Raw genomic sequence first — 10,753 nt, forward strand, 5'->3', positions numbered from 1 at the left:
CTGGCAACCACATGATGAACTCTGCAGGGCTTTGAGAATCACAGCTTTTAAATGAATCCTCATTAAAATTAAATTCTGTGGATAAATATTGCAAATTGTAGTTTGTAAAAAAAACCTGGAAACTTTAAATAGTTTAAATAAACACTAGACACTATATGCCCACTTGGGGGCGGTAGTATACAAGGCCACATGGAGTTATTTTATCATAACTGGATTTAGATTAGAGAATGATGAAAGGCTTCGGAAGCAGTTTGGGTTCCTGTTGTCAACTCCAGCAACATAAATCTCAAGTTTTAGAAGTGAGATGAAAGTAAACTGCAGCTCTGAGTATTTAATGCCTCCGCCTGAACTGTAAACATAAACGGGATTGGGGGGAGGGGGGGACTGACCTTGATTACACAAGGACCAATGAATCTCTGAAATGAAACCTGTCCTCCTGAAAAAAGTGTCTCAAACGTCCTGTGTCTTTTCCCATGAAGTGGAGTTATCAAAGTTGATCCTGCAGTCTATCTAAAACTCTGATGTTAAAATATATAAACATTTTCTTCTATGGATTATTTAGTAGCATTTTTTTTTTTTTTTTACCTGGGGACGACCCACTCGTTTACCTCATCATTTACTCTTCATTCACAATCTAAGTAACGTCATCTTTTTTTTTTTTTTTTTTTCTCGCTCCAGTATATATGTGTGTTTTGGGGTGAGTTTAACAACAAAGGCGATGCAGACATTTGAAACCGGCGGAGCTTTTCATTCTGGGCAATTACGCACAGTCATCCGTGCTAGAGGATAGAGGACATCCACGGGCACTTTGTCAATTTTCAGTATAAAAAATAAAAGAGCTCCAAAAAGGCCTTGAGGATTTTGTTCTGTGTACAATTTGTCTGCATGTTTAGTAAACGAAGTATTCGGCAGCCTATGGGCTATCCAACATGTCTTCTGACGTCACGCTTCAACTTCTGTGATATATTTGCGCGCAGAGGTGGTTTTTAAGTTTCTGTCTTTCTTTACATAAGGCTGATAAGTTAGTTAGTCGCCAGGTAGGCCACACACAACTGGATATAAAATCGTATTTTATAGGTCAGGTATTTTGGGAATATCCCAGCGGCGCGCCACGTGCGTAATGACGAGTATGGCTCTAAATAGAAGAATTGAGGCGTCGAGGCTTTATGAAGAGAAAGAGAGCATGCCAGCATAGTTTATCCTGAGGGCGGCTGTGGAGAGGAATTACTCATATCTCACACCAACACCGGCACATCTGTGCGCGTCTATGTCACCACCGGACGGGTTTCCAAGTCCATGGATAAAAAGGAACAGGAGGCAACAGAATGGTTGTTGTGGGAGCAAGTAACGGAACTTTTGGCGGTGGCAACATGAGGTCGTCGTTCATGATAGAGGACAGGGTCGGTGGCGGAGATCACGGGGGCTCCACCAACATGATGATCTCGGAGGCTCTCGCGCCCCGGTTGCTGAAGTTTGCGCAGGGCGCCGCAGAGGCTGCAGCAGCAGCGGCAGCAGCGACTTCTCCGTCCACCTCCAGTCAGCCGCAGGTCATGGAGACGAACGGCACCCGGTGCGGTGAGCAGATCCTGAGCTACGGCCGCGTGGAGAAAGTCCTGATCGGCGGCGTGCTCACCATGTTGACGCTGTCCACCATCTGCGGGAACTTGCTGGTGGTCATCTCCGTGTGCTTCGTCAAGAAGCTTCGCCAGCCGTCCAACTATCTGATCGTATCTCTGGCCATGGCGGACCTGTCGGTGGCTCTGGCCGTGATGCCTTTCGTCAGTATCACGGACCTGATTGGTGGTCAGTGGATATTCGGACAGTTCTTCTGTAACGTTTTTATCGCCATGGACGTGATGTGCTGCACCGCGTCCATCATGACTCTGTGCGTAATCAGCATTGACAGGTGAGATTAACTTTTTTTTTTTTCCTCCTTGAACAAATTAGGATTTTTATTCCTAACTACAATAAATCAATATGTCAAAAGATCATTTTCTATAAAGCTTCTTGATTATTTAGACAAACTTTCTAAAAAATGTGTTTTCCATCACTGTTTGGATTCAGTGTCTCCAAATATAGATTTTTGTCAGAAGTAGATGCATGTTGGCCAAGTCTTATTCACATGTTTAATCCCACGCTTACATTGGGGAGTGTAACACGAAATTGCCTCTCAGTCCTCTGTGACATTGAAACATGGGATTTGTGAAAGGCTCAGTGTGGCTCGGGGTCTCGTTCAAGGGCACTCGCACTAAAATTGGTGAGACAGAGTGGCCAACATAGAGGATCAAACCTGTGACCTTTCAGCTCAGCTCTTTGTCCGCCACCTACCAGATTCCTTTCTGACCATTCAGCCATTCTGAATTGATTTGGAGGGTTCAGGGAGTTGAAAGCATTCATAAAAAACACGCTGTGAAATGACTCTGAAAGGCATCTGTGCTGTTTCTTCAACATCACACATGTTGTGGGGGCTGGAGGATCAAATTTACTGATCAGCCACAATGTTAAAACCATATCCAAGTGAAGTGAATGCCAAGAGGTGGGATGTATTATGCTCCAAGTGAAGAACAGTGTTCTTGAGGATGTGTTGGAGCCAGTAAAAAAAAAAAGGGGCAAGCGTGAGGATCGAGGGGACTTTACGATGGTTAGACAACTGGGTCAAAGCATCGATCTCATGGGGTGCTCCCAGTATGCCGAGGTTAGTAACTACCAAAACTGCTCCAAGGAAGGACAACCAGCGAACCGGTAACTGGGTCAAGGTTGCCCAAGACTCATTCATGTGAGCGGGGATTGAAGGTTGACCTGTGTGGTCCGATTCTGACTGCCAACTAGCCGACGTCACACAGGTAACGCTGTTTGGATGTCTGGGAAGTGAAGTCGGAAAACCACAGCTGCAGTTGCCGCTTATCGCCACAGGTGCCACCAAAGAGAACGATACAGAGATCTTTGAGATAGTAACTTTAACCTACACGACATCAGGCAGGTGCTTCTAATGTAGCGGCTGATCTGTGTTTTTTGTCAATGAGTTGTTTGACAGCGAACGTACGTCGTTAAACACTGAGATACTGCACTGTTCTGTGTTCAAACTGTAGACCTGAGCTTTACTCAACACTCAGGGCTTCATTAGTCACATATGGTCTTCCTCGGCATCCCAGAGCTTCTCTTTCATAAAAGTTTCCACCTGGGGGCTGCATATGGCAGCCACAGATTGTGGTTAAGCACTACGCTCAAGGGCACCTTGTTGACAGAGGGGAGAGCATCGTTTACTCAGGATCCAATAAGGCAGAAAAATACCTGAAGCATGTTAAGCTATTATTTAAAAGAAATGAAATGAGGCATTTTATGAGGTTGTTTTGTCATTTGGATGTATTTTTCTTTTCAGGTATTTGGGTATCACGAAGCCCCTGACGTACCCAGTCCGGCAGAACGGCTGTTGTATGGCCAAGATGATCCTGTCGGTGTGGCTGCTCTCCGCCTCCATCACCCTCCCTCCGCTGTTCGGCTGGGCGCAGAACGTCAATGACGGCCGAGTCTGCCTCATTAGTCAGGACTTTGGCTACACCGTCTACTCTACAGCTGTGGCGTTCTACATCCCCATGTCGGTGATGGTCATCATGTACTATAGGATCTACCGAGCTGCCAAACTCAGCGCAGCCAAGCACAACATCACCTGCTTCCCCAGGGAAGGGGAGCACCGTACGGGCGTGGCCGCCCGCGGTGCGAGGGGAGGGCACGGCAATCAACGGCCGGCAGAATCCGGGGAAAGGGGAAGTGTTGAAGGGACAGAGGCCGAGCCGGAGGAGGAAATGGAGGAAGAGGAGAGCTTGGACTGCGTGGCGGCAGCTTTGAAGCTGCAGCGCGAGGTGGAGGAGGAGTGCAGCACGCGCGTCTCCCGCCTCCTCAAGACCGGCGAGCACCACCAACGGCGGAAGAGGAAAAACCAGTCCATCTTCAAGCGGGAACAGAAGGCCGCGGCCACTCTTGGGATCGTGTTCGGCGCCTTCTCCTTCTGCTGGCTGCCTTTCTTCTTGGTATCCACCGCCAGGCCGTTCGTCTGCGGCGTCGAGTGCAGCTGCGTGCCGCTCTGGCTCGAAAGAACTCTGTTGTGGCTCGGGTACGCCAACTCCCTCATTAACCCCTTCATTTATGCATTTTTCAACCGCGATCTGAGGACCACCTACAGTAACCTCCTGCGGTGCCGCTACAGGAACATCAATCGGAAGCTGTCGGCAGCTGGCATGCACGAGGCTCTGAAACTGGTGGAGAAGCCAGACACGGATTTGTAAAGCTGTACGTCTGCCAATCAGCCGTACTGCAGAGAGCCTCTGGGAAAACACCCAGTGGGGCTCAGACTGTGGCAGAAGGCCGCCATTCTGCAAGATTGGTTACTTCCCCAAATTTGTATGCTGATTACTGAGGCTAACAGAGGCAGTGTTGCTGTGATTGAATTGAAGGCACACAGAAGGAGCAGAAATGTTTTATTCTGGTGACTGAGGATAAAAAAAAAAAGAGTTAAGCTCACTGGTGAAGAATTTTAAAATGGCTGCTGCTGTGGTTCACTCAAAACAACTGAATGCTTCTTAAGCCCCTGGTGAAGTCCAACAATTGTAACGATGGTTGCTCCCTTGGTGAAACTGGTTGCTAGCCTCCTTTGCACATGATTTTGTTGCAAATATTTTTTGGAGCTACACACCAACTTTGCACTCGGCTGCTGCCAGGGATCGAACTTTTCCCACTCAGTAGCCGACGTCTTGTATTTCCAGTTCGAGCCAAGGAAAACGTGCCCTCGCCAACAAACACAGAGGAACTCTAGCAGCTCAGTTGGCCCACGAGGCTGAAACACCAAAAGTATTCACCTGGTGTCCTGTTGTTTTTCACTGCTTCTCAATGTCGAGTCTTACTTCAGTTTACAGTCACGATGACGAGTGGACGGGTTCCATTAAAACACCGCTGACATGTAAACATGTATGTACACATCAATAGCCACGCTGATTTTGGGACAAGCTGTTCTGATCTGTTTTATCCTTTATATCTTTTGAAGATGCTTATTTGTTGAAATCACAATGTATTGAAGAAGCTTTTCCGCACGGCCACCTCTTCGCTGACAACAATTTATTGACGATTGGTGTTTGTAATGGGAAGCTCACTTATGAACAAAACAGGTATCGTTAGGTAAAGAAGATGTTGTGAAAACTTGCACATAGACAGTACAGAGGCCACAAAGCTGAAGCTAAAGGTGGAAGAGAGACACATCATTGTTTTGGAGGTTTTCTGAATGTGCCTGTGCCTTTTCCTGCATCATCATTTCAAGGTTTGACTGGAGCTCCTTTCAAGCTATGCACCGGGTGTGTTTTTCGATTTGACACACTGTGTGACAGTCCTTTGGGCTCGTGGCTCAGTTTTTGCCTCGGTGTGCGTTACATCACATGGGAAAGAGCTTATAGGAACCAGGCAGAGTCCCAGGAAAAACAGCCACGGAGGACTTGATCGTGGTTAAAGCTCTGAGCTTTCAGAATGGCCTGCTTTTGAATTTGCAGTGACACGACAGCACCACAACTTACAGTTTACTTTCATTATTAAAGTTTGTAGTTTTGTCAAAATGTGTCATAAAATTGAAAAAGATGGCCATCATACCCTAAAATGTTTGGCGTTTGTGCATGACAGTTAAAGCCCCCTAACTTTTAAGTTAATGTGCTCAATTGGACACTGAGGTTGATTACATCTGATTGGACGTCCCCATTTGCCTCAAATCAAGTTTGATTGGTGAAGATAAATCTAGGATATCATCTGTTTTCTGCTGAGCCCTGCCTACTTCAAACTGGTAAGAAAAGCAAGGACAAAACAGAAAATCACAAAATTTCCGATGGTGATTATTTGACTTCCAAGGTGCTGAAGCGTCTTTTCTGAAGCACGTTGTGACTCAACGCAAGGATCCAAATAGTGTGTGTTGCGTTGTAAAATGACGTAAACGGTAGTTTCTCATGGCGACCAGCAGCTACGCTGAGGCAGCACTAATGGAAAAACTGTTAGAAACAAGTGGCCTATCACATCGTCACCTCTCCACAGACATCACATCACAGACACTGTATGTAGCAGTCTCCTGGGCCATTAATCCAGGGTGATGCCCAGACATGAAAACTGATTTAGATGTTAAAAGAAAGAAGATCATAGCAGGAATTTCACAGGGTTTTTTTCAAGCACCTCCCTCAGAGATCAGAGGACCCAGATCAGAGCTTAATTATTTCAAAAGCACTGCTGTAGCTCTGAGGGAGGGAACTGGAGCCGTGACAAAGTGCATATAGATATTTGTATGTATGCACATTCAAATTTTCAATAAAATCAATGTTTATGTAATGCCAAATCCCGTGTGCAACAACACGAATAAGCTGTTATAGCGTGTTGAGAGTAAGTACAGTGGAAGTGACAGCTGGCACCGGCTTCGTCCTACTTCAGCCAGCTTTATTTTCTATTGTTGGCGGGTTAATTGTGTGTACAGACTCGAGTAGCAAAGAGGTGTTAATTCTGATGGAACCGCAGTTGTGCTTTTGTGTTCTCCATACTTAAAGGATATGGAGTGAACTTTGAATTACCCTACCAGTAGTAGTACAGTCTGTGCTGCTGAAATTCTGTCTTCATTAACTTGAATTTGTACAACAACTAAGAAGAAGCAACAGAGGGCAGTTTGTCGGTTTCAGAAGAAAATCTCCTTTTACTGAGGAAGTGTGAACGCTCCAATTGCTGCCTTTATTCACTTTTGAATCATTAATTAAAGCTGCTGTGTGCAAGATTTTTCTTTCTTTTTTTTTTTTTAAATACAAAAACCCGGCAAGCTTCTGAGTCTTAATCACCACGTTGGACTTCATCAGAGATGATGCAGAATCACCCAGTTTGCCAAAATGAAACGCTGGTGTTGGCTTTGATCACTGCTGGGAAATCTTATTCACTGTAAGTTACATAATACAAACTTTCTACTAAACAAGTTCACTCAGATAAAAAAATTACAAAATAAAATTAAAAAAAAGAGTTTCCAACACTTTTGTTTGACCTTTAGGATTTCATGATACCGGGTTGGGTAATGTCGTTGTGTATGATATATGGCTACAAACCAATACACTGCGACCACCAGACTCAAAGAAGGAGGTCATGTGATGGAGTAGAAAGTGACTAAGTTTGCGTATGGAGAAGGAAGTATGGATCAAACACAGGACATTAACCAAAGGCCAATGATGTTTGGACTCAAGGAAAACCAAAAGTCAGCCTGGACCTTCTTTAGGTTACGTATCAAAGTAAACTTCCTCACATTACAAAACACAGGACTTTTACCCAGAAAACCGGTGTTTGAGAACATGACTTTGCAAAATTCAATGCAGAGTAATTTAAAGAAATGTAGTTAAGAAAATGCATTTACGTTAGGAAACTCAAGACTCTCACGGAAAAGATTAGCATTCGACTCTGTGAGGAAGCCGAAATCAGCATGGCCGTAAATTAAGTTAGATATGCACATAACATCACGGAAAACAGGACGTTCACCAGGAGACAGATTTTTGCACGTGACCAAGCAAAAGTCAATGCAGATTTATTTAAAGTAATTACATCAACTCTTTTTACTGAGGAGACTAGTGTCCGAGTCCATGAGAACGTTACGTACATAAGTAAACTTACTCACATTAAGAAACACATGACTCTCACCCAGGAAACCGGTGATCGAGTCTGTGAGAAAGCAAAGGCACCAGATGGATGTATTTAAAGTAACCAACGTATTTAACTTGTATAACGTACGTACGTTAAGCAACTCATGTCGAAGTCCTCGTCAGACCATTATCTTTTCTTGACCCTATCCAAGTAGTTTTGGTGCCTAAGCTGAAGTCACACTGAGTAAACATCTGAGACGGCAGCAGGCTTTTAAAAAAACATCACTATTTGACACCCGGAGATGACAGCAGGCTGAGTCCGCTGTGGTCTGTAACCCATCCTGAAATGAGTAAACACTTCTTTTGCTGTCATAGCTCTTGGTTCTTCGCAGTCATGCCCTCATGCCTCGTAACTACAGGAATTAGTTCACTTTGGGCGCCATGAGCCAAAAAAGGATGAAAACCACTGAAGTGTGTTTGGTCTGGGCTCGGTGCCGTCGTGGCACGGCTCCATTTCCTGTCATAGAATATGTGCAGAGCGCTGCCAGTGGATTTGAGTGGGCGTACAGGTTTCCAAAAAAAGGCATTCGAAAGCCTCTGAGGAGCAGTGTCACACAAAGTCACATTATACTGAAACTAATTGACAAGGGAAGTTACTGTTAACTTCAAATATTCAGCACATTGGAAGAAACCAGGAGGAAAACGATCACACAGTCCTGAACATCACAAGCAGAAAAAAACTGAGGAACTGAGCGTAAAAAGGCTTTTTTTTTTCCTTGCAGCTCTTTCCTGGGTGAGCAGCACTTCAGACACCGGTGGTCCGATAAAAGTATTGGATCAAACTGGTCACTTTCGCGGATAACAGACCTGTTTTTTTTTTTTTTTTTACAAACAGCTTAATTTAAAAAAATCCGGAAAGCCTTCATCACAACAAAATATTATATTCATGTGCAGGATGTTGGTTTTAGAAATGAAAGAACACAAAACACTCAATACAAGCATACAGACATAGTTAAAAAGTTTGAGGTCAAGTCCACCGGAAGAGATTCAAGATAAATCAAAGCAGTCAATAATAAAAAAAGAAAAGTAGAAAACCAAGTTAGGGTTTCTGTTTTTTTCTTGTGGAATACTGAAGTCTGCCTCTTAAAAAAGCAAAGATAGTGAATGTGGCTGTTTAAATTACTCATTAATTAAAAAATAATGGCACTGACGAGACAGCTGCCAAATCAAAGACTTGAAAGGTTTTGTTCCAGGAGATCCTCCATTTGAGTAAAACGACCAAAAAACACTCTCAGAAAAAGACCGTCAACACCAAATGTTGAGAAAGATTGTGGCACTTTTCGAACGGTAATGAATAGAGAGTTGAATATTTAAGACATACGTCATTTAACTGTCGCTAATAGCTGCTCTACAAGTGTGACAGAAATGTTGGAAATTGTTGCGCCGACGGGTGCTTTGCCCGTTGAGGATGTCCTGATTATAAGCTGGTTTTGACCAGAAAGGCCAAACCCGACCGTGTTTTATATCTTATATATATATATATAAATATATATATATAAGGTATTTGTACTAAAGGGGATGTTCGTAAGCGCTGATCTTGCAGAACCTTGAACTGTCAGCAGCATCAAAGTACAAAGAACAGTACTCAAGGGGGGAAGATGACTTTTTATATGCTGTCTACCAACATGTGTGTCGTGTGAACATGTACATATATTATGATGAAGAAAAAAAAAAAGAGGAGAAAGTCATGACTCCATTGCTCCCAGAGGACACAACAGCCGAAGTAAGACGGGCTTTATGGGTTTTATCTGCAGATGCAATTCTTCATTTGACCAATCAAATTTCCAGATTCCTTGTATATTAACACCAAGACTATAAAACATGTTGTTGTTGTCATAATGAAATCTTGTTGTTCCAATTACAGATTTTCACTTTTTTTTTTACTTGAGCTCCAAGTTTTCCAAACTTTTTTCAACTGAACTTAGTGCTGAACAAAATGCAATAAGGGGAAATTGAAGAACAGCAGCAGCAGTGTTGTTATACCTGAAAATTCGTGGACCATGAAAGTATTCCTCTGTCCCATTCAGAGACTATCAAATGTAAATATATTTAAAGTCTGTACAGTTTTATGAGGGCAGTGAGTGATGAGCAAAACGTGTGAAGTGACATCATTCGCTCAAATGAATCATTAAAAATGCACTCAAACATGAAACGGTGTGAATGTCGTCTTTACCGTCCATAAATTGACTTTAATGAAGGAACAGCTTCAAACTCACAGACGCAACATCTTGGACTTTTGTACCGGTGCAAATCACAAGCCTCGCTGTTGTTATCTGGCTGAGCTGCAGAACCACATTTTGTATTTAAATGAGTCTAAACATGAAGTGAATTCCCGTCTTTATCTTAACCTCGTATGTAAATCCGACTCCTTTAATCCTGCTGACGGAAATTTCTATGCTTTTGGAGAAAAACGACAAAATAACGCTTTTTATACTTTGTATAAAAATAACACTAGAAATGGAACTAAGCATTTGGTCTGTTTCTCGTTCAGCAGCCCACATCACCGACGCTGTGTTTGATTTGAGAATAAAAGTGCTCGAGGTCGGTTTCTAAAAATATAAGCAAACGCGTCAAAAGCCTTGTATCTCGGGCAGCGTTTACAGACGAGGCTTTAAAGGTGGAGATTCTCTTGATTCTCTGTCATGTTGGAGGGCAGACAGGTTGAAAAGAACCAGAGACAGTATATTTACAAGTTCTCCATAAGCAAGAAGTTTTCAAATGATGAGATTTAAGTGGTCTCTTTCATTGAAAAATACTTTTAAAGAGTCAACGTTAGTCAGCAAGAACGTTGTTTAGACGGAGATGCACGTTTTTTTTTTTTTCCTTGTCAAAAACACAAAGATGGTTGTTTAATTTTAGTTCTACAAATATTTAAGCGAAGCGCTCGAGGTATAACTAATTAACAACCACGGGGAAAAACTAACAAATAATTAAACAGGATGAGACAAGGCTCAACGAGCGGAGCCAAAGAAGCAGTTTTACAGTTTCTGACGTGTGCAGCAGTAAACGTCTCGTACCGTTAACCGTCTACGACTCAAACAACGTACTGAATTAGCCTGGAAGTC

At 43.3% G+C, this 10,753-nt stretch overlaps 1 protein-coding gene across 1 annotated transcript; it reads left to right on the forward strand.

Moving 5' to 3' along the window:
• The first annotated feature begins 876 nt into the window (after window positions 1-876).
• On the forward strand, window positions 877-9,840 carry LOC138215192 (5-hydroxytryptamine receptor 7-like). Its single transcript, XM_069177219.1, has 2 exons — window positions 877-1,906; window positions 3,380-9,840. Exons 1-2 carry the CDS (start codon window positions 1,326-1,328, stop codon window positions 4,281-4,283), a joined length of 1,485 nt encoding a protein of 494 aa, XP_069033320.1. The 5' UTR covers window positions 877-1,325; the 3' UTR covers window positions 4,284-9,840.
• The last annotated feature ends 913 nt before the right edge of the window (window positions 9,841-10,753 follow it).

The sequence above is a fragment of the Embiotoca jacksoni genome, unplaced genomic scaffold (genome assembly GCF_022577435.1).
Source record: "Embiotoca jacksoni isolate LCO1_2020_lvr unplaced genomic scaffold, fEmbJac1.0.p SCAF_70, whole genome shotgun sequence".
Taxonomy (NCBI): Eukaryota; Metazoa; Chordata; class Actinopteri; family Embiotocidae; genus Embiotoca; species Embiotoca jacksoni.